Raw genomic sequence first — 25,695 nt, 5'->3', positions numbered from 1 at the left:
CATGGATAGCCAAAACCTATTGATAAGGAGCAAAAAAATGTAACCCTTCGCGTCTGATCCCAAGAAGATTTTTACTATAGCACACACTGCTGAAAAAAGTACACTCTGACTGTATGGAGGTGTCTAGTTGCAGAATGATCAAGGTGCCTAAGCTGCCTAGTGGCTACCACAAAAAACACCAGCATAGTGAATGTAAGCTTAATAAAAGGACCGATAAGTGGACCAAATGGAAGCAGATGGCCTGGGATGATGAATCATGATTTCATTTACATCAGGTGGATGGCTTAGTAAGTGTGCGTCACTTACATGGGAAAGAACTGGTACCAGCATGCGCGAAGAGAAAAAGTCAACTTGATAGAGGCAATGCTTTACTGGGAAGACTTAGATTGTAAGAGGTGTACATTACTTTACCACCTAAGCATTGTGAAGGCCAACCTAGTGACAATGGTGTTCTTTAAAGGAGTTGTCCGACATAAACTCCAAAAAACGTTTAAGCTAATCTGTGCTGTATTGTCATATAAATAACCCCTATATTACTTTTTTTTGTTTTTTTAACTTTTGTTCCTCTTGAATTATCCCTTTATTCTCTGCAGCTCTTTGGTTACCTGCAGCTCAACCAAACATGACATTTTCTTGCGCCGAAGCTCACAGTCAGAGCTGGCACCGCCCGGCCTCACTGTTCAGCACCGGCCTCTGCACACTCATTGGCTGTCAGTCAGCACTGACCTCTCATCGCTCCAGCAAAGATGGACACATCGCTATATTATATGTGCGGTGGATGTGAGGTGAGTGTGCTGTCACAGATGATATATTACTGCTCTGTATTTCCAATCATTGGTAGTACAGAGCAGTGATCCTGCTTCTCTAATCTGTGGCAGCACAATCACCTCACATCCACCGCACATATAATATAGTAATGTGCCCATCCCTGTCCCCATACTATAGTAATATGCCCCATCCTTGTGCCCATCCCTGTCTCTATACTATAGTACGGTCCCCTTTCCTTGTGCCCATCCTGTAGTAATGTCCCCTTGGGCTCCTCTTCTTGTAGCAGTGCTCTCTCCTGTAGTAGTGTCCCCTAGTTTGTTTTTTTTTGTATGGGAAGAATGGCAAACACAAATCCTCCTCACCACTCCTCGTTCCCTCAGTGTCCTGTTTGCATCTTGCGGCAGCAGCCCCCTCCTTGCTGATCGCGGCCTCTGCAGGGGGCCGTGCAGTCAGCGGTTTATATCAGAAGCAAATTCCCGGGAGCTCTGCAGAGCCGAGCTCTGTATACGCTACTGCAGTGATCCGCTGCCGGCCTCTCATTGGCCGGCGGCTGATCATAGCTGTATACAGCGCTCCCATCTGCAGAGTGCCTGGGAATCAGTCATCTGATATACAGCGCTAACTGGCCCCAGCACAGGCAGCATTCAGCAAGGGGCCCACTTCCTGCACGCCGCCAGCAGCATCAGGGGCTGCATACACTGTACAGCAGTGAGACCCCTGCACTATGGAATGTGGGGAGGGTGCGGGGGGGGGGGGGACTCTGGCGCACTGTACCTGCCCAGCAGGGCAGCTACATGTCGGCTGGGATGCCCGTCGACAAGGCAGCATAAGCGCATGACCAGTCGTCGTGACGTCACAGGAAGCAGCAAAATCAAGGCAGGAGCGGTCACATGAACGCTCTGAGCTGGGGGAGAGGGGCTGACAGCAAGGCATGTAAGTAGTTACCATCTACTTACCTGCCCCAGTGTAGCCAATAGTGTAATGATAAAAAAAGTCAAAATAACACGGATAACCCCTTTAATGGAAGTGACCTATTTCAGCAGAATAATGCACTTTGTCCATACGCTTCATGAATGAGGTAATGTAGGTCCCACCCACTGTGATCACATTGACAACACAAACACAAAAGTGCGGATCTATTATTCTTGCTCGGGGGTCCTCAGTTGTCCATCTCGGTCATTGCAATCTATACAGTTCAGCAGTAAAAATCTGGTCAAATGGCTGTTGAATTAGCTGTCTATAGCAAACCAAGCAACAAGATTATGTAACGTAAGCTGGTACAGGCAGAACTGCTAATGAAAGTGAAAGATGTTTCCTTTCACTTTGCTAATGACGGCCTCCTGGCACCACCATTATTTGGCTGGCTAAAGAAACTGAAGTACTCCATTAAGGGCCTCATGTCATTCAATGTTTACCAGGGTCAGTCCTATAAATAGGCCATCATTCAAGCTGCTTGAATCACAGGCAGCATTAATCACATGCATGCTATCTCATTGAAGCTGGGTATGTTTAGCCTTGAAACGCGACAGAATTTCAGAGAGAATATACTTCGAAAAGCTGTCCAGGAACTGTGTGACTGGGATGACAACTACCAAGTTGGTCTCAGCTGGCTTTTCCCTGACCTGCTCCCCATATTGACAGGTCTCTCCCTATAAAAACACATATGGAGAGACCTGTCAGTCATGAGGAATGGGGCAGGAATACGGCACCAGGGACCTTAAACTAGTTATCGGAGACTCAAAGTCCTCAAAGCTTGTTTTCTCTGACACGCTGCAGAGTTTGATCCATGATGTCTGTGGCTCAGGCATCTCAAACAAGATGACTGTGTCCTTTTAATGAGAAAAGGCTATCTATCAGTAATTATCTTTATTTAATTATTACAAGTAGCTAGGAGCTAAAATTTCTTAATATAACAGCAATTTTTAAACTAATCTTACTAGATAGCTGAATTATTTATGACTAATGGTCAATGTTGGGAATCCACTAAAAGTAATGTTTCATACTGGTAGATGAATATTTCTCCACAATGTCTAAAATACTGAAAGGATATTAGGAGCATTTATATGCAACTAAAAAAATTATTCGATCCTGCGCAACATACTTTTTCTTGGGCAGCTATAGAGATTATACTGTGTGCACATTCCTTGGTGTTTCTCACCATAAATATATTTTATGAACTCCTTAGTACGTCAGTAATCTTTCCAAAAGGAAATACAAAACTCCCTAATATTAATGTTCTTGAAGTGAATATAAGCTGCAAAAACAAAAAGCAGCATCATGGGCAAATAAATTTAGGATTATGAATGTGTGGGAAATTCGGGAGGGGAAAGTGTGGGAAAATAGGGTGAAAATGGAGGTTTCATTAAGAGAACCTGCTACTGTGTGCCTCAGAATATTGCATTATGTTTTTCTTCTGTTAGCTTACTCAACAAAAGACACAAACAAAGAAAATTATTACCTCGCGCATCCACTCTCGAATCGTTTTATTGGCTTCCTGATGCCACACGTTGTGAACGGAATCTGTCAGTGCTACAGCGGTGACCTTACTTTTCACATCAGCTTCACGCTGAATCATCTGTTGGGGAAAGAACAAAAACAGGTCTGAGAAACATATGCAAAGTGTAGGATTTTAATCCAGCTGTGTTATAGATTGAGCAATTACTCAAACGTAGACTTCCTGTGTTTGAGCCAACTCTGATGGCATGTCTTTAAAGCTTTGCAAAGTTTAGCAGTACGCAGTTTATTAACATGTTGTTGTAGGCCTTTTCTACTCTTACTATAGATTTTTTATAGCGGAACAGACAACATGCAATTGAATTTAATAGGAACTTTAAGGTATGTGCACACATTACGTCTTTTTCAGGCATGTACACGCCATAACCCACCTGAAAATGTGCTCAAAAATGCTAAAAAATAGTGCATTGCAATGCAGAAAATGATGCACTGTGCATATGTTCAATCTCTATTCTTTTAACCACTTCAGGTTTTGAAAACTACAAACCGGTTAAAAGAATTAATCTGACTGTTTTTCAGGTGGCTTACACTTGCAAGCCACCAACCATTGTATACAAAATGTAAAAAATAAAGTAAAATGCTTTCGGCAAAATTGGTGCAAAAAAACTATACAAAATACTTCAGCAAGAACAATGCTGGTGTTTTCATGAAGCAATTTCCTCTTGCAAAACCAGGGAGTATGCCGGCATCTAAAAAACATTGTGTGCGCATATAGTTTTTAAGATTGAAAGTAAACTTAAGTCTATCGACTTCAACTCATAGCTAAAGATTTTGATCCAGGGAAAGGAAAAAAACCCATGTAGCAGACAGTAAGCTAAATAATAGAGGGAAAAATTCCTTCCCCGACTTCACATACGGCAATCAGACTAGTTCCCTGGATCAACTCTCCATCACAGAATCTAGTGCACAAAACAGTAATATTATATTTTCAAGTAAGGCATCCAGGCCTTTCTTAAAGAGAACCTGTCATCAGGATCAGGCATGATAAACTGAAAGGTATGAGCATAAAGGCGCTGTTCTGCTGATCTAATAGGTTCCTTTGATGTAGAAATCCGCAGCCTAATTATTATTTTAGATTACCATTAGAAATTTGGTGCAAGGAGCTGCTCGTTCATCGGGGCGGGATTGTGGGGCAGAACTGTGGGTAGGATCTTCATCTCTGCCATGGCCCCTCAGCTGTCTCTGGTCTAAGTATCTTCATGGTGATTAAAATTCCGTGACGACACTGTCCTTAGCCATGGCTGATGCTTGCGCAAATCGGTTTGGTTGCAGGTTTCAGGAAAATGGCTCAGTGGCGGTGCATGTGAAGATTCAGATCTCAATGACAAGCCGAGATCTCAATCTGCACATCCATCACCATTTTCATAAAGCCAGCTGGGAGGTTAATGTGAGCATGGCGCCATTTTACAAAAGCCTGTAACCAAATCTGAGCATGAGTGGAATTTTAAACAGCATGAAGATACCTACACCAGAAGCAGCTGAGGGGCCGTTGCAGAGAGGAAGACCCTACTGACAGTCCTGCCCTGATGCACAAACAGCTCATTGCACCAAACTTGTAATGGTGATTAAAAGAATAACCAGACTGTGGATTGCTACAGTGAAGGTACCTATTAAATTAGCAGAACAGCGCCTTTATTCCCATACCTTTAGTTTGTCAGGCCTGATCCTGATGACAAGTTCTCTCTATATTTTAGTAATGAATCAACTGTTACAACCCTATGTGGCAGGAAGGTCCATAGTCTCACTGCTCTTACAGTAAAGAATCTGCATATCTATGATTAAAACTTATTTCCTCTAGATGCAGTGGATGCCCTCTACTTACCGTCACACGCCTAGGTGTAAAAAGATCATTAGAGAGATCTCTGTACTGTCCCCTTATATTTTTGTACAGTGTAATAAGATTGCCTCTAAACCTTTGTTTTTCCAAACTGAATAACCCCACGTTTAATACCCTGTCTTGGTACTGCAGTCCACCTATGCCTTTAATAAACATGGTTGCTCTTCTCTGCACCTGGTCTAGTTCAGCTATGTCCTTCTTATACACCAGAGACTAAAATTGTACACAGTATTCTAAGTGTGGCCGCACTAGGGACTGTATAGGGGTAAAACTATGTTCTTCTCATGAGCATCTATGCTTCTTTTAATGCATTCCATTATTTTATTAGTCTCGGCAGCAGCTGCCTGACACTGGTTAGTCAAGTTAAGTTTGCCATTCACCCATACATCCAAAACATTTTCAGTGACCCAGTGTTTTACAATCAAGTGCATAACTATACGTTTTATATTCTCAACCCCTTACTTGTACATTTACTTCATATGCTAGCTCCCGGACTTTGATGCAGGCTCAGGTGCCGAGCTCGCATGATAGCTGTGATATTTAGCAATCATCTGCCTCTTAACATCTGTAGTTGGAGTGAAGCTTTGCCCGCAGCTCTTGACCTGTTAAATGCTGCGGTCAATCTCAGACAGCGGCATTTACGCCACAGCCGTGTGTTACTCTCTTAATCCATCAGTGCACGTGACGTGATTGCAGGGCGCCGATAGATTGCCCTGAAGACCATGCTGAAGACCCCGATGTCGGTTATGACTGTACTCCTCTGAAAGCCAGCCAGTAGCTGATGGTCATAGGAAACAGTGTATACATACATAGCAGTGCTGTAGTATTACCGTGTTTAGTTAAATTCACCAAGTCGACTAAGAAACATAACGTGAAAAGTTTTTTTTTTATTTAAAAAAACAAAACTTTTTAAAAATATACATTTTCGAATCACCCTCCTTTTACCACATTAAAAATAGAGAAATAAAAAAAAATACACTTTGGTATTACTACAGCCATACAAGTCCAATCTATATTTAGAGTTAAGTAACTCAGTCAAACCACGTAGAGAAAAAAAAATTCAAAAACGCAAGAAATGCAATTTTTCAGCTGCCTCAATACTGCAATATAAGGTCATCAAAATATCGTATCTACCCCAAGACGGAATCAAGAAAAACATCAGCTCCCACTTTCCAGTCCTCCACATAACATGAATGGTGTCATTCACAAGTACAACCCGACCCACAAAAAAGAAGCCCTCGTGTGTCTATGTGGAAGGAAAAATAAAAGAAAGTTATGGCTCTTGGAAGAAAAGGAAGAGAAAATGAAAAAACAAAAAAACAAAAATGGAAATTGGCCGTGGCGGGAAGGTAACTTGTCAGTAGCTTTTGGGTTTAGAAGCTTGTGCAATGCTCCTGCAGGTTAATTCATAAAAAAAAAAAAAGATTGTTTAGTAACAAACATTGAACCTTTTTGTTATTTTTTTATCTGTTAATATTTCAGCTGTTCAAATCATGTACATTTATTTTGTTTATTGAGTCAATATGGAAGAGTTATAGATGCAAAAATATCCAGCCCCAAGTGATTGACATCCACCCAGCATGAATGCAAACTCGTATTCATTGTGTGTGGAGTATTGTAAGGTTTTATAAGTATCACACACAATGGAATCTTTCAGGTTGCATCAAAAGAAGGTATCATATTAAAGATGAAAAACAATAGCTTCTATAATTAATAATATTAACAGGCTAATTTTCTCATAATTTGTATAATATAATCTGGAGTGGATACGTGGATCTGTCACTTGAGCAGGGACCCTAAGAGTACGTTGCATTGCAAATGGTAAAATCTGAAAGAAAAATCTGCAGCATAAAAGGACACGCTGCGGATCACAACTCCGCACTGTCAGTCAATTTGGTAATGTAAAGGTATGTTGACATTGAATTTTTTTTTTATTTATAAGGGTTAAAAAGTATTCAGAGTATTTAAAATGCTTTTTTTTGGTGTTCATTTTGAAGTAGATCAGCTCCAAAACCTACAACTAAAAACTCCCTGTGTAATAAAATACGGATAAAAAATCCTCTGGGTACATGACCGGCGTGAACATACACTTCATAAAAGTGTGTTAGGGTAACAAAACCCGGTAATCGCAGCACATACTTAGCTTTAAACTATTAGCTGCATATGTTTTTTTGTGAGCTACAATGCGGGATTTGACACATATGCTAAACTGTTCACAGCATATGCTAATAAATGTTCCCAATAAGGCTAATTAATATAGCAATATCCAAAAATAGAACAAAAAAAGAACAAAACTCTGTACAGAAAAAGACATAAAGCTAAGTGTTAGCTGAAAAAGAAAATATAGAATATTTGCTATTACAAAGATACAGAACACAATTCAGAGATGTGATTGTTAAAAAAATGGCCGCTTGAATGGTCGTCTCATTTTTAACCTCCACTGAGCAGATAGTGAAGAGATTGGTGCAGAACATGTATTGTAAATCATGGACAGTGCTTCCGACGTCAGCAGGTGACTAAATTTACCAAGACTATTTAGTGGCCACATCGGTAGTCCGTGGCAGCCGGACCAGTGCACTGAAAACTTCCATGGCATTTTGAACACCTTTTCAGATTACGCCGCACCACAACATTATGATGTCATGGAGTTACACATCGCTACTACATCATGACAGGCCTGCAGCAGCCAAAAAGCACCGATATAGCCACTGGAACAGGGTGCTGCTAATCGTTTTGCTCAACAGTACAAGTGACCAATGCCGTGTTGGAGGAGGGGTGGTAAACTGGCAAATATCAAAATCTAAGCCAGCCTCCTTTATGCATCTGCCATAATAAAGAGACCGAGCAAGTGGACCTACCAAACCTGGAAGAAAAAGATGAAAAACAGTGCATGTGTGAAATTAATAATTTATTAGTAGTGATGAGCGAGCACTACCATGCTCGGGTGCTTGGTGGTAGTAATGAGCATTGATGCTCGGATGGGCGCGACTCAGTACCTGGGTATAATAGAAGTCAATGGGGAATAGTGCAGCTCTAGGTATCAGCTGTTCAAAGGGTGTGTCAGGTGATTTATTCTCCTCCAGTAAGCAGAGATCTTTTTCCCGATATATAAATTTCATTTTTCACATAACAACCAATACATATCACAACAAGTGGAACAATATAATGATATTACGACACCCACAAGATAGAATAAAGGGAAAAGGAAAGAAAGAACAAGGCTAAACTGGTCAATCCTAGAGATTAAAATCAGTAAAACAAACATAAATCAAAACCCTATAAGACAAGTAGCATATTAAGAAGATGCCAAATGCCCCAATTTTTCTGAATTTGTTTTCTCCTCTTAAATGCTGAGGAATTAAATCCAAAAACAATCACAAAGATGGAAAATAATTCCCTTGTACATGAAAAAATGTAAAATAAAATATCGTACATGTAGACTGTGATCTTAATAGATTCTTCCATATAAGAGGTAAAAGAAAGCTATATAGGTTGGTATAGAGAAAGCACATTTCAAAGGCTTGTCTGGAACTACAACATTAATGTCTTATCTTGTGTAGGCCATCAATGATTGATCAGTGATGATCAGAACTCTAGGAGCTCCACCGATCAGCTTATACGGGGCATGGTTCTCCTAAGAAAAGGATGACCTGCTGAGTCTATGTGAAGAATGAAATGATACAATAATCACAAGACCACTGGAAACCTTCATTGCCTTTGTATCCCAATGAAAACCAATCAGAGTTATAGTAACTGAAGACCCTTTAATTTCGATTAACAAAATATTGTAGCCATTTTTAATTGCAATGTACACGATTTTCCTTGCTCCTGACACTGTGCAGTATAAATTGTCACACCTATACTTAATATTATTATTGATTAATGAAAAAAAAAAGAGTAGAAGGTAAGTAATGGTGAAATAGTTACCATGCAGAATTAGTTCCATTGGCAATAGTCACTGTATGTGGAAACACAAAGAACTCTAGTAGGTGAGAAAAAAAACCTCTTGCCAAAGGCTTTGCGGAAGCATCAAGTGAAATGAAATGAAGCGGCAAAGACTGACAGCCGGACTCCCGGGGATTATGAAGGTTTTGCTGTCAAGTTACAAAGTTATTTCTTATTTGAGCAGTATAGTTAGCAGCCTGTTAGCAGGTTTCCTACAAAGTCAAACTTTTACACAATGTTATCACTGCCACAGAATAAAAGACTGAATGACATGTGTGGGATTTGATAATTGTTATCCACAGGAAGTTCAGCCAACGACTTCCTGCAGCTGAAAGACTTCTGCTCCGATAAGATACAAACATGAAATCCTTGGAAAGCACAAGAGGAGATAGAACATCAATCCTAACATGGATACAGATCTGAAAGGGGGTCATCCCAGTGCACAACCTATCCAAGGCCCTCTGTAGATCAACTCTACTATTTATTAAACTGAAAAGGAGATGCACCTAAGAGGTTGTCTGAGATATCAAAAATGCGACAACAGATGGCATGTGCTAAAATTCATAAAAACTGTTACTTAACTTTTTAATTCTCCAATGATTCCGCTTCGATTAAACCATATTCATCATTTACGTTATCGCGGCCTGTCACTGACTTCAGTGGTTATGATTGCGTAGATGGCATGTGACCGCTAAGGCCAGCGATTCCCGCAGCAGTTGTATAAACGATGGCCAAGATGTCACTATTGCGAAATTACTGATGTATTTGTATATTATCGTCAATTCTGCACAAAGAAACTCAGGAAAAATCAGAACCCACTATTGGCTTATTATTCACAGTCGATTTTCACAATACTTCTCTATGTTTCCAACAATCCTCTACTTTCTCTTTATACACATTCCCACTCTGATATATATATATATATATATATATATATATATATATATATATATATATATATATATATATATATATATATATATATATATATATTTTGTTATATATATATATATATATATATATATATATATATATATATATATACACACACATACACATACACACACAGTGCCTACAAGTAGTATTCAACCCCCTGCAGATCTAGTAGGTTTACACATTCGGAATTAACTTGGCATTGTAACATTTGAACTGTAGATCAGCCTGGAAGTGTGAAATGCACTGCAGCAAAAAAGAATGTTATTTCTTTTTTTATTTTTTTTTTTTTAAATTGTGAAAAGTTTATTCAGAGGGTAATTTATTATTCAACCCCTCAAACCACAAGAATTCTGTTTGGTTCCCTTAAAGTATTAATAAGTATTTCAGGCACAAAGAACAATGAGCTTCACATGTTTGGATTAATTATCTCTTTTTCCAGCCTTTTCTGACTAATTAAGACCCTCCCGAAACTTGTGAACAGCACTCATACTTGGTCAACATGGGAAACACAAAGGAGCATTCCAAGGCCATCAGAGACAAGATCGTGGAGGGTCACAAGGCTGGCAAGGGGTACAAAACCCTTTCCAAGGAGTTGGGCCTACCTGTCTCCACTGTTGGGAGCATCATCCGGAAGTGGAAGGCTTATGGAACTACTGTTAGCCTTCCACGGCCTGGACAGCCTTTGAAAGTTTCCACCCGTGCCGAGGCCAGGCTTGTACGAAGAGTCAAGGCTAACCCAAGGACAACAAGGAAGGAGCTCCGGGAAGATCTCATGGCAGTGGGGACATTGGTTTCAGTCAATACCATAAGTAACGCACTCCACCGCAATGGTCTTCATTCCAGACGAGCCCGTAAGGTACCTTTTACTTTCAAAGCGTCATGTCAAGGCTCATCTACAGTTTGCTCATGATGTTGGTGCCAACCACACACGTGACGTTTGGAGACTGGATGGCAATGCATACGACCCCAAGAATACCATCACTACAGTCAAGCATGGTGGTGGCAGCATCATGCTGTGGGGCTGTTTCTCAGCCAAGGGGCCTGGCCATCTGGTCCGCATCCATGGGAAGATGGCTAGCACGGCCTACCTGGAGATTTTGGCCAAGAACCTCCGCTCCTCCATCAAGGATCTTAAGATGGGTCGTCATTTCATCTTCCAACAAGATAACGACCCAAAGCACACAGCCAAGAAAACCAAGGCCTGGTTCAAGAGGGAAAAAATCAAGGTGTTGCAGTGGCCTAGTCAGTCTCCTGCCCTTAACCCAATTGAAAACTTGTGGAAGGAGCTCAAGATTAAAGTCCACATGAGACACCCAAAGAACCTAGATAACTTGGAGAAGATCTGCATGGAGGAGTGGGCCAAGATAACTCCAGAGACCTGTGCCGGCCTGATCAAGTCTTATAAAAGACGATTATTAGCTGTAATTGCAAACAAGGGTTATTCCACAAAATATTAAACCTAGGGGTTGAATAATAATTGACCCACACTTTTATGTTGAAAATTTATGAAAATTTAACTGAGCAACATAACTTGTTGGTTTGTAAGATTTATGCATCTGTTAATAAATCCTGCTCTTGTTTGAAGTTTGCAGGCTATAACTTATTTGCATCTTATCAAACCAGCTAAATCTGCAGGGGGTTGAATACTACTTGTAGGCACTGTATATATACATACAGAATATGTATATTTATTTCCTACCAATTACAGCTTTATCACCTGACAAACTCCTCCCCTGTGTTTCCTGCATTCTCAACACCACTGTGTCCTACATCTTCTTACCCTCCACTCAAACCTCTTCTTTACCTACTGACTGCTCATCTTTCTGCCTATCCTTTACTTATCCTTGTTCCATACTATATCTGCTCTATTTTCTATTCTCCCACCACTCTGAGGCTCTATTCAACCCTCCTACTTTATTGTTTTGGCATTCTCTCATTCGATTCACACATCCTCCATACACATTTAGCTTTTACTTATTTTATTACATTTTTTCTATTGTCTACTCATATATCATTGTTTTGCATTCTCTTGATTCAAGTGCATATCCTTTCCTCCACATATTGATTTCTGGCCAAATATGTTTTGAAAAATTGAATTAATGCATTTATCTAAAATATCAAGGGTCCACATGTCTCTTGGCACCTTTTTTCCTTTAAATTTGACCATGTACGTGTTAACACAATTTGTCTTTTTTTTTTCTTTTTCTTGATAAAGACGCTGTTTCAGCATTGGAATGCATTGTCTTAATAAAGGAACCATATCACATCTTCTTAGAGCAAAAATCATCTTTCATCAATGCAGTACCAATGGGGTTTTTTTTAATCTTTTTTAGGACTTTTCACGTGGGGATTTTCCCCAGTCATGAGAAAGCAGCTGGTGGAACTTTTTTTTGGCCGGCAGGGGGCACAAGTCCAAAGCTTCAGAAACAAGGGGTACAGTAAGTAATACTTATTTTATTATTTTTATACAATTTACTTAGTTTTTTCTTTTTACAAACCTAAAAAAAATTATATTTTAAATATTAAAATACCATGTGCCATACCCACATAAAATACACATTGTAAACTATTCACTGTCTTTTAAAAGGCTGTAGGTGTACACCTTTTAACATGTAAATTATTATTTTTATCTCTTAGTGCAAATTTATTAACTAAAGGAACTACTATGTTTCAGTCTGTAATCTTCATTCATTCATTTTCAGGCCTACTGATACGCAGTTTGCAGCTTGATAAGATTTTTCTTTTGCTGGAGTGGCCCTCCCAGTAATACATGCTGGATGTGAGTTCTGTAAATGTCCAGGGTGTAGTGGTCTTCACTTGCTTTTATTTATCAGCACAGCTGCACAGCTGCACTTCTTTGTTATCCATGTGCTTGCCTTCCTGTCTGGAGCCCAATTATTTTTCCTCTCCATAAAGTTTTAGCTATTTCTCCCTCTCTCCACTGCACACCTTCCTGCTGTCATCAATAACAGGGAGAGAAGGGAGAAGAGCAACTTATACTCTGCAATAGCAAAGTTGTGGAACATTTTTGGTGAAGACCATTAGGAAACTTACTTAACTTTGCACTTAAGACACACAAAAAAACCTCCTGAATGTATGTGTGTAGTAGCCTTCAGGCACTATGCCCACGTTGTGTATTTTGTCACGGATTTTCAGAAATCAGCAAAATCTGCATGTCCATTGTGAAGCCAGCAAAGTCTATGAGAATTCAGAAGTGCTGTGCCCATGTTGAGTATTTTTCCCTTGCATATTTGGTGCAGATTTCTTTTTTTCTGCACCAAATACGCAAGGGAAAAATAAACAACGTGGGAACAGCACTTCTGAATTCTCATAGACTTTGCTGGCTTCACAATGGACATGCAGATTTTGTGGATTTCTGAAAATCTGCGTCAAAACTACACAGCGTGGGCACTGGGCCTTAATGACTTAGCATACGTTTTTGTTTAACAAATATCAAACAATATCCAACTCCTCCTCTAGTAGCCCTGTTACTACAAAATGTAATGGACATGATTTTCAATGGAAACGTGTATTAGAACTTGCTTTGTTCCAAGCCTGCTCCTCCACAGGGCACTCCAGACAATGCATTCTACATCAATGCAATAGATTGGCCAACCACTCAAACAGTGCCAGTATTAGTAATACAACAGAGGCAAAAAAGGTGCTTCAAATGAATGGAAAAGAAAAAAGTTTCAACTGGTCATTATTAAATCACAGAACCATTATATTCACTATGGAACTTTGAAAATATAAAGAAGGATTCCAAAGTAAAGAACAACTGTAGAAGAAGAACATGAAACCCCAGCTGTACACTAAACCTGGGGAAGAATCTAGAAAATAAAATGTTATAACAAAAATTTCCAGCTTTATGCGTCCCTTAATGACTCTATCTTCTAAACTTCCTTAAAAAAATCCTGCTGGGTTTTAGATTAGGTTGAATACAATTAAAAAACAATATATTTTCTATTTTCCCAGGTTATCCCACATAAAAATGTAATACAATTCCTTTTAAGGTGAGAGTTCAGACAAAGCAGATTTGTTTTCTACATTTGTGATACAGATTTAACAGCTGAATTTACTCTTCATAATGTAAAGAAACAAACTCACTGCAAAACCACAGAATGGCCTTATAGGGAGGATATCAAAAAATGAACGACTGCTTTAATTAAATCAGGGGTTTGTGGTACATGGATCTAATAATAAAAAAAAAAAATAAAAAAAAAAGTGTTTTTTTTAAAGACAGAATGGAAAAAAAGAAAAAATTGATCTAGTAATCCTGCATTTTTTTTTATACTATGAAGCGTCTTTAGGGCTCAAAATTGCGTTTTGTTTTTTTTTCAGGAAGTGTTTACAGCAAGGCTTCATATTATCAGAGCAAAGCTCTACACAGCTGATAACAGAGGATCCAGCAAGTATTATCCACACTATGTGATGTCACAGCTCCCCCTGCCTTTCCAATGACCTCTGGACATGCCCATTAGACACTTCAATACAAAAGATAGGGTCATGATCTCACCAGTGTGGCTATGCACAAGTTTTATTTCCTGAAACAATAAAACAATAAGCGGTTACTCTATAAAAAAAAAAAAAGCCCCAGTGGTCAGTGTGAAAAAAGAAAAATTCTTTATTATGCAAAATATATATATGTGTATGTATGTATATATATATATATATATATATATATATATATATATATATGTGTGTATGTATATATATATATATATATATATATATGTATATATATATAATATATATATATATATAATATATATATATAATATATATATATATAAATATAAAATATATATGTATATATATAAAATATATATATATATATATATATATATATATATATATATATATATATATATATATATATACAGTGTCTACAAGTAGTATTCAACCCCCTGCAGATTTAGCAGGTTTGATAAGATGCAAATAAGTTAGAGCCTGCAAACTTCAAACAAGAGCAGGATTTATTAACAGATGCATAAATCTTACAAACCAACAAGTTACGTTGCTCAGTTAAATTTTAATAAATTTTCAACATAAAAGTGTGGGTCAATTATTATTCAACCCCTAGGTTTAATATTTTGTGGAATAACCCTTGTTTGCAATTACAGCTAATAATCGTCTTTTATAAGACTTGATCAGGCCGGCACAGGTCTCTGGAGTTATCTTGGCCCACTCCTCCATGCAGATCTTCTCCAAGTTATCTAGGTTCTTTGGGTGTCTCATGTGGACTTTAATCTTGAGCTCCTTCCACAAGTTTTCAATTGGGTTAAGGGCAGGAGACTGACTAGGCCACTGCAACACCTTGATTTTTTCCCTCTTGAACCAGGCCTTGGTTTTCTTGGCTGTGTGCTTTGGGTCGTTATCTTGTTGGAAGATGAAATGACGACCCATCTTAAGATCCTTGATGGAGGAGCGGAGGTTCTTGGCCAAAATCTCCAGGTAGGCCGTGCTAGCCATCTTCCCATGGATGCGGACCAGATGGCCAGGCCCCTTGGCTGAGAAACAGCCCCACAGCATGATGCTGCCACCACCATGCTTGACTGTAGTGATGGTATTCTTGGGGTCATATGCAGTGCCATCCAGTCTCCAAACGTCACGTGTGTGGTTGGCACCAAAGATCTCGATCTTGGTCTCATCAGACCAGAGAACCTTGAACCAGTCTGTCTCAGAGTCCTCCAAGTGATCATGAGCAAACTGTAGACGAGCCTTGACATGACGCTTTGAAAGTAAAAGGTACCTTACGGGCTCGTCTGGAATGAAGACCATTGCGGTGGAGTATGTTACTTATGGTATTGACTGAAACTAATGTCCCCACTGCCATGAGATCTTCCCGGAGCTCCTTCCTTGTTGTCCTTGGGTTAGCCTTGACTCTTCGGACAAGCCTGGCCTCGGCACGGGTGTAAACTTTCAAAGGCTGTCCAGGCCGTGGAAGGCTAACAGTAGTTCCATAAGCCTTCCACTTCCGGATGATGCTCCCAACAGTGGAGACAGGTAGGCCCAACTCCTTGGAAAGGGTTTTGTACCCCTTGCCAGCCTTGTGACCCTCCACGATCTTGTCTCTGATGGCCTTGGAATGCTCCTTTGTCTTTCCCATGTTGACCAAGTATGAGTGCTGTTCACAAGTTTGGGGAGGGTCTTAATTAGTCAGAAAAGGCTGGAAAAAGAGATAATTAATCCAAACATTTGAAGCTCATTGTTCTTTGTGCCTGAAATACTTCTTAATACTTTAGGGGAACCAAACAGAATTCTTGTGGTTTGAGGGGTTGAATAATAAATGACCCTCTGAATAAACTTTTCACAATTTAAAAAAAATAAAATAAAAAAAGAAATAACATTCTTTTTTGCTACAGTGCATATCACACTTCCAGGCTGATCTACAGTCCAAATGTCACAATGCCAAGTTAATTCCGAATGTGTAAACCTGCTAAATCTGCAGGGGGTTGAATACTACTTGTAGGCACTGTATATATATATATATATATATATATATATGAGAGAGAGAGAAAGATATAGATATATACACAGATTGTAATAAGTTTAAAAATAAATAACTTCAATAACATGACCTTAAACACCCTGATTTAAACAGTAGGCAATTTAATTTAAAATAAGGTTTAAAAAACCCTATTCATGTGCACCTTGTCCCTTCCTGGAGGAAAAACTGTCTCCCTACAATGACCATGTACCAACCAACCAGTCTCCATCTTAACAGATGAGACACACCTATGGGTAGAGGTATTTAATAAGCCAGATCCACCTGTCCAGGTATCCATGCAACTTGGCCCTGGAATGCCATAATAAGCTTTGTCGCACTACAAGTACCAGAGCAGACTTTTTCTATGTTCACAAAAGGCTTTTCTCTCTCAAATATTGTTCACAAATCGGTCTAAAGGGCTCATGCGCACGTACCTGCTGAATATTCTGCAGCGATTTGACAGCACATGTGCGCGTCAAATCGCCGCAGAAACACTGCATAATGGATGCAGTTTTTTTTGTACAAAAAAAGCAGTTTTCATGCACTATGGCTGCTGCTCCCGCCATAGACAGAGTGGGAGCTGCATCCATAGAGCACGGAATAATTGACATGCTCATTTTATGAACGCACGGATTTGGGTCAAAATTTTAGCACCCAAATCGCTGCCTTCATAAAAGCATCATGCGCACATATCATGCACAAGCTTCATAGATTGTGCAGGGACGCAGGACACATGCATTTACGCTGCAGTGCAATACGCAGCGTAAATGCATGGAATTACGCAACGTGCGCAAAAGCCCTAAATCTGTGTTAGTGAGCACTGTTCTTGCCAAAATAATCTATGCACCTCACAGGGGTGGCATATCAAGATGCTGATTCGACAGCATGATTATTGCACAGGCTTGTCTTAAGGCCGCTTTACACACTGCGATATCAGTACCGATATCGCCATCGTGCGTACCCGCCCCCATCTGTTGTGCGACACGAGAAATCACTGCCCGTGTTGCACAACATCGCCCGCACCCATCACACTACTTACCTTCCCTGCGACGTCGCTGTGACCGGCGAACCGCCTCCTTTCTAAAGGGGCAGTTCGTTCAGCGTCACAGCAACGTCCCTGCAGCGTCACTGAACTGCCGCCCAATAGAAGCGGAGGGGCGGAGATGAGCGGGACGTAACATCCCGCCCACCTCCTTCCTTCCACATTGTGGCTGGGAGGCAGGTAAGGAGAGCTTCCTCGTTCCTGCGGTGTCACACGGAGCGATGTGTGCTGCTGCAGTAACGATATATGAGAATGGACCCCCATGTTGCCGATGAGCGATTTTGCACGTGTTTGCGACGATGCAAAATCGCTCATAGGTGTCACACGCAACGGCATCGCTACAGCGGCCGGATGTGCGTCACAAAATCCGTGACCGCTGTAGCGATCTTGTAGCGTGTAAAGCCCGCTTTAGGCTGTACACAATGAAAGGCCACTGTAAAATGTATGTAGTTTCACAGTATTGGTGGGTCAGGGGGGGGCACAAAATCAGTCAGTATCTGGTTTGCCCACCATTTTGTCACCCACAGTGCAACACATCATCTCCTTCACATAAAATTGATCAGGTTGTTGCTTGTTGACTGTGAAATGTTAGTCCTCTCTTCTTTGAAATTGCTTGCTGGATATTATCAGGAACTTGAACATGCTTTCATATACACGTGCAGATTATACCAAACATGCTCAATGGGCGACATGTCTGGAGAGTATGCTGGCCATGCACGAACTGCAATGCTTTCAGCTTTCAGGAATTGCGTACAGATCAAGCAACATGGGATTGTGCACTAATCTTGCGGTCTAATCAAGAACATCAAAATCTCTGAACTGGACTTGTAATCTTGAAATAGTCGATATATTTCAACAATTTTGGTTCTCAAGTCCATAGACAGTTTTATTTTCCTCTTTCTGTTTCCCATGCTTTGTGTGGCACACACAGACACACAATGCAAAAGATACTTCTCATCTTTTTATCTGCTTTCAGGTGATTTTCATATTGCCTACACCTGTTACTTGCCACATGTGAGTTTGAAAGAGCATCACATGCTTGAAAAGAAAAAAAAAATAGGTTACCCACAATTTTGGAAAGGTGGCAACAATTTTGTCAGGCTTATTTTTGGAATTTTGAGTGAAATTATGTCCAATTTGCCTTTCTCTGTCTATTTTTTTGTGTTGTTTCAATACACATAAAGGAAATAAACATGTGTATAACAAAACAAGTGTAATTGCAATAATTTTCTAGGAGAAAGGCTACATTTTATGGGACAACTTCAAGGGAGCCCAACGCTTTTTGCCATGACTGTGTACAGTGGGTACGGAAAGTATTCAGACCCCTTTAAATTTTTCATTTTTTGTTTCATTGCAGCTATTTGGTAAATTCAAAAAAGGTCATTTTATTCTCATTAATGTACACTCTGCACCCCATCTTGACAGAAAAAAAACCAAAATGTAGAAATTTTTGCAAATTTTATAAAAAAGAAAAAACTGAAATATCACGTGGTCATAAGTATTCAGACCCTTTGCTCGGTATTGAGTAGAAGCACCCTTTTGAGATGGTACCGCCATGAGTCTTCTTGGGAATGATGCAACAAGTTTTTCACACCTGGATTTGGGAATACTCTGGCATTCTTCCTTGCAGATCCTCTCAGTTCCATCAGGGTGGATGATGAACGTTGGTGGACAGCCATTTCCAGGTCTCTCCAGAGATGCTTAATTGGGTTTAGGTCAGGGCTCTGGCTGGGCCAGACAAGAACGGTCACATAGTTATTATTATTATTAATATTATTTATTATTATAGCGCCATTTATTCCATGGTGCTTTACAAGTGAAAGAGGGTATACATACAACAATCATTAACAGTACAAAACAGACTATATAGGTATAGGAGGAGAGAGGACCCTGCCCGCGAGGGCTCACAGTCTACAGGGAATGGGTGATGGTACAATAGGTGAGGACAGAGCTGGTTGCGCAGTGGTCTACTGGACTGAGGGCTATTGTAGGTTGTAGGCTTGTTGGAAGAGGTGGGTCTTTGAGGTTCCTCGAAGCTTTCCACGGTAGGTGAGAGTCTGATGTGCTTAGGTAGAGCATTCCAGAGTATGGGGGATGCCCGGGAGAAATCTTGTACGCGATTGTGGGAAGAGGAGAGAAGAGAGGAGCAGAGGAGATCTTGTGAGGATCTGAGGTTGCGTGCAGGTAGGTACCGGGAGACTAGGTCACAGATGTAGGGGGGAGACAGGTTGTGCATGGCTTTGTATGTTATTGTTAATGTTTTGAACTGCAGTCGTTGGGTGAAGGGATTGGCAGAGTGGCGAGGCTAGGGAGTAGCAAGGGGAGAGGTGGATTAGGCGGGCCGCAGAGTTTAGGATAGATTGGAGGGGTTGTTCTAAGCCACTCCTTTGTTATTTTAGCTGCGTGCTTAGGGTCATTGTCTTGTTGGAAGATGAGCCTTCGACCAAGTCGGAGGTCCTGAGCACTCTGAAAGCGGTTTTCTTCCAGGATATCTCTGTACTTGGTCACATTCATCTTTCCTTCAATTGCAACCAGTTGTCCTGTCCCTGTAGCTGAAAAATGCTCCCCTGGCATGATTCTGCCACCACCATGTTTCACTGTGATGAGGTACCTGGTTTTCTCCAAACATACCACTTAGAATTATCACCAAAAAGTTCTATCTTTGTCTCATCAGGCCAAGGAATCTTATTTTTCATAGTCTGGGAATCCTTTATGTGTTTTTTTTGCAAACTCTATGTGGGCTTTTATATGTCTTGCACTGAGGAGAGGCTTCCGTCACCCACTCTACTATAAAGGCCCGACTGGTGGAGGGCTGCAGTGATAGTTGACTTTGAGCAACTTTCTCCCAATCTCCCTACTGCATCTCTGGAGCTCAGCCACAGTGATCTTGGGGTTCTTCTTTACCTCTCTCACCAAGTCTCTTCTCCCACGATTGCTCAGTTTAGCTGGACGGCCAGGTCAAGGAAGAGTTCTGGTGGTCCCAAACTACTTCCATTTAAGGATTATGGAGGCCACTGTGCTCTAAGGGACCTTGAATACTGCAGAAATTCTTTTGTAACCTTGGCCAGATCTGTGCCTTGCCACAATTCTGTCTCTGAGCTCCTTGGGAAGTTCCTTTGACCTCATGATTCTCATATAGTGTTACATACACTGTGAGCTGTGAGTTCTTATATAGACAGGTGTGTACCTTTCCAAATCAAGTCCTATCAGTTTAATTAAACACAGCTGGACTCCAAAGAAGGAGTAGAACCATCTCAAGGAGGATCCCAAGGAAATGGACAGCATGTGACTCAAATATGAGTGTCTGAGCAAACGGTCTCAATACTTATGACCATGTGATATTTCAGTTTTTCTTGATTAAAAAAAATTGCAAAAATTTCTACATTTCCATTTTTTTCTGTCAAGTTGGGGTGTAGAGTGTACAGTAATGAGAAAAAAAAATGAACTTTTTTGAATTTACCAAATGTCTGCAACGAAACAGGGTGAAAAAATTAAAGGGATCTGAATACTTTCCGTACCCACTGTATATTATATAGTGTAAATATCTCCAAAAACAATCATGCAATAGCACTTTTTCTTTCAATTTTTCTGCATTTGGAACTTTGCCGTTTTCAAGTACACTATATGGTAAAACTAATAGCTTAATTTAAAAGTACAACTAGTTCCACAAAAAATAAGTCTTCACATGGCTATATTGACGGAAAAATAAAAAAGTTACGGCTCTCGGAAGAAGAATGGCGAAAAAAACAAATAAATGGAAAGCGCAAAATTGGCCAGTCGTGAAGGGGATAAATTAGGTTATCTAAATCCAGTTAAAGCAAAGAACTAAACTGAAGCATAAGCTGGTAACGTCCTCAGAGTATGAACACATTCACACTGTGGCCATTTCACAGACAAAACACACAAAGAAACAAAAAAAACCCACCAAACAACTAAAATGGAAAATACCCTGTGATAAGTAAATAGTAATAATACACGTAAATAACATAGGATACATAGTTAACACTTTTACAAAAAAGCATAAAAGCCATCCCACCGCGACAAGGTGTACCTGATCGGGATGGTCTTACCCTATCAATTATTAACACCTTACCTTGTGTTTGTCGACCTCAAAATAGATAAGGACAGTGAAAGATATAGCACGGACTGTACAGACACCAGCCTATGGGAAGCTATATAGATGAAATGTCAAGCTCAAAAAGGGAGAGCCACAGACCTGTTTGTACAGTGTATCACAATATGCACCAAAGATTGCAAAAAAGACATATACAGTGGGGAAAATAGGTATTTGATACACTGCCGATTTTGCAAGTTTTCCCACCTACAAAGAATGTAGAGATCTGTATTTTTTAATGTGTGTACACTTCAACTATGACGGAATTCCCCCTTCCCAAAGAAAATCAAAAAAATCACATTGTATGATTTTTAAAAACTTAATTTGAATTTTATTGCATGAAATAAGTATTTGATAACCTACCAACCAGCAAGAATTCTGGTTCTTATACACCTGTTATTTTTTTGTTAAGAAGCCCTCCTACTCTGCACTCATTACCTGTATTAATTGCATCTGTTTGAACTCATTACCTGTATAAAAGACACCTATCCACACATTCAATCACACTCCAACCTTTCCACTATAACCAAGACCAAAAAGCTATCTAAGGACACCAGGGACAAAATTGTAGACCTGCACAAGGGAGGGATGGGCTATAGGACAGAAGGCAAGCAGCTTGGTAAGAAGGCAACAACTGTCAGGACAATTCTTAGAAAATCAAAGATACACAAGATGATTGTTAATCTTACTCAATCTGGAGCTCCATGCTAGATCTCACCTTGTGGGGCAAGGATGATTCTGCTAAAGGTCAGGAATCAGCTCAGAACTACACGGGAGGACCTGGTCAATGACCTGAAGAGAGCTGGGACCACAGTCTTTAAGAATAATGATAGTAACATATTACGCCATCATGGATTAAAATCCTGCAGGGAATGCAAGGTCCCTCTGTTCATGGCAGCACATGCACCATAAAAATTACAGACCTCTCCATTCTTTGAAGGTGGGAAAACTTGCAAAATTGACTGCGTATTACTTATTTTCCTCACTGTAGAAATAAGGCGTAAAGAAACAAGTGTGAAAAACTAGATCAGATTCCTCCAAGTACCCCTTTTATTAATTGCTGTAGGAAAAAAAATTACTCATTGCACGAAGAAGTGTGTCCAAATTTTGACCATTACTATAAATGTCATACTTTCAGAATATATAAATATGTGATATATGCACAAAGATACAGTAGACTAATAATGCAATGAAAGAAAAAAAATGGGAGAAGGAAAAAAAACCCGTAACATGTAATTTTTAGAGGTATTTTAATGCTTCAATAAATTTTAATATTTTAAAGAAGATCGGGATTCTTTCCTTTACGTCTTTTTTTATTTGATGTGAATTGGTGGATGCCAGTCACTTATTCCAGTCTGTGGATCCATCCAAGGTGAGCCTATTTTTTTTTCTATAATAACGCAATGCATCCCTGTGTTTACTTCGGAGTTGATCTTTGGTTTTCCACAATAACAATATAACCAAGACAGTTATCTTATCCCGAATGATATCTTGCTATTTTGTAACTGCATCTTAATCTGTGAGGACCATATATATATATATATATATATATATATATATATATATATATATATATATATATATATATATATATATATTAATAGGAGGAGCTGAGCGGAGAATTGACATACTGTGAATCACATTCTTCTTTATAAAATATGTACAGAAGGTTGTCAATTACCAAGTAGCACAGACCACTGGACCTCTAAGGTCAGAATGGGCAAAAATTGAAATTGAAAAGTTACAGCTTACATTATATCTTTTTCCCCAATAATGACATATTTATCTGTTGTGCTCCTCCTGTTTTATTAGGTTACCCGAAGATGATCTTCTCATTGTGCTTTAAATTTGGATACATCTTTAGATAAACAAAGATACATGCACAAAGTGCTAGGACAATAACCCCATGCATCAAAAGCCCCGGTCACATTTAACGACTTTCCAGCGATCCCGACAACGATACGACCTGAGGATCGCTAGTAAGCCACTACGTGGTCGCTGGTGAGATGTCAAACAGTCAGATCTTCCCAACGACGCAGCAATGATACAGCGACTGTAGTAACCTGTATAACGATCTCGATGGTCGTTGGGACCTGTACGTGGCTGTATGTGTCTGAGCTCTGAGTCGTCAACGAGGTCGTTGGTAAGGCGTCAAACACACCGATGCATCCTGCCCAACTGGACCTCGACGATCAAAAAATGCTCCAGGCCATTCCGACACGACTAGCGACCTCACAGCAGGGGCCTGGTCACTGCCAAGTGTCAAACGAAGCGAGATCGCTGGCGAGGTCATTGTTGCGTTACAGAATCTGTGACTCAGCAGCGATCTCGCTAGCGATCTCACTATGTGTGAAGGTACCTTAAAGCACTCAATAACCCATCATTAAAAGGTTGGTTCAAGTCAGTCTTCCATTGGAAGACATTAAAGCTCATTATTCCTAGATAGTAGTATCATTGTTTTCATCTGGGTTTACCAATCACTGCAGTTAGGTTTACTGTTTCTACTGCATTTCCACCTATCAATAACACAGCATCTTCTTTCCAGGTCTATCAAACCTGATACTGTTCTATAATATCACTTTATTTACTTGGCCTGAAGCTACCTAGATATCGTTAATCAGACTTCCAGGTAACCCAACATCAGTAGAAACGGCTCAAACCGCATAGTAACGTGTAAATATCAATCTTCTGTTGTTCAAAAATAATACTGGACTGAGAATTATCAGGTCAGCAAAACTCAGAGCCATGTTTAAAACCAACAAAAAAGCCAAATGATGTGCAACGACGACAAGGGACGGTACCAGGGCAGCTCTCTGCGCTTCACAGATGGATATAAAGCTTTACAGCAAGGTTATTTAAACAGAGCCAGCTGGATTTCCACTGCCTCAACAGGATAACACAACATTCACTTTTCCTGCACTTTGAAGATGCAACCTTAGTTCTTGAAACCTTTGTCAGTGCAGAGGAAGGAAAAGCCACAAAACAAGCAAAACAAGCAAGGAATAAACGCTGTCTTAGGACACTTTCTGAATCCTTTGTATTCCTATTGTAGGTTACAGTAGAGCAACAGGCTTTTATTGTTTTTGTTTTCTGTTTGTTTTGTTTTTTTATCTAAAAATGTCTAAAGCAGAAAAAAAATAGTCAAGAAAAATAAAAAGTAACATGACACATAACGACAGATCAGCAAATATGAAGAATGAGGGAAAGGAACGTCATTCTGATATAGATTAAATTGATTTTATTAAATCTCTGTAGTTCATGTTGATGTTTTTTATCGGGACTGGTGAATTTCCAATTTTTAATTCAATATGTAGATAATTGAATTCCAGTGCCCTTTTCCACCACTGTTGTGTAATAAAGAATTGGAAAAAAAATAAGACACTAGCCCAATCCATAAGTGTTAGAGCTCTAGTGTAAAGAATTTTGAAATGTCAAAAAAGTTTTTGTAACTTGTAAGTGTGCAAAAATGTAGCGAGTTTTGGCATTTTTTATGCAAGTCTCAGCTAGCTTTGCCTAGTTTTCCTTTAAAAGTGGGTGGAGCCTTGCAGAGGGGAGTTGATAAATTCTATAAAATATGCACCACAAAAGTTGCATAAGTTTTGACAGAAATTGACTCCAGTCCCTATGCTAAAATCATAAAAATGTGCACGCCTGTTAAACCTCACCAGTGTTGATAAAGGGTGCACTCTAGTGAACTCTTCAAAACTGACGTGCAAAGCATCAGTCTTGATGAATCAGGGCCATTGGTGCATATTTATCACTATTTAATTTTTAGTTGGTGCAAACTTAGACTAAACAGTCTTAGGCCCCCTTCACACGTCTGTGAAAAATACGTGCGTGTCTTACTTGCCGTTTTTCGGGTCCGTGTTCCGTTTTTGTTGTCCGTTTTTTCTGGTACGTGTGACATCCGTGTGATTGTGTATGCTAGCCGTGTGTGCGTGTGGAATGTCCGTGTGTGCGTGAGATACGTAAGTGTAATGTCCGTGTGTTGTCCGTGTGAAATGTTCTGTGTGTGATGCACAATGACGTTGCTATATGCCCGCTGACAG

General features: G+C 39.8%; 1 protein-coding gene across 2 annotated transcripts in view; it reads right to left on the bottom strand.

Moving 5' to 3' along the window:
* ARB2A (ARB2 cotranscriptional regulator A) overlaps nt 1-25,695 on the bottom strand; it is a 631,322-nt gene that overhangs the window by 185,973 nt on the left and 419,654 nt on the right. For both annotated transcript variants that reach the window (XM_075325101.1, XM_075325100.1), the window contains one exon: nt 3,227-3,343. In XM_075325101.1, the coding sequence (XP_075181216.1) occupies nt 3,227-3,343 (117 nt within the window). The remainder of the gene's footprint in view (nt 1-3,226; nt 3,344-25,695) is intronic.

Source organism: Anomaloglossus baeobatrachus, chromosome 1 (genome assembly GCF_048569485.1).
Source record: "Anomaloglossus baeobatrachus isolate aAnoBae1 chromosome 1, aAnoBae1.hap1, whole genome shotgun sequence".
Lineage (NCBI taxonomy): Eukaryota > Metazoa > Chordata > Amphibia > Anura > Aromobatidae > Anomaloglossus > Anomaloglossus baeobatrachus.
The sequence above is the reverse complement of the archived record's forward strand: the minus strand, read 5'-3'. Positions and strand labels throughout refer to the sequence as shown.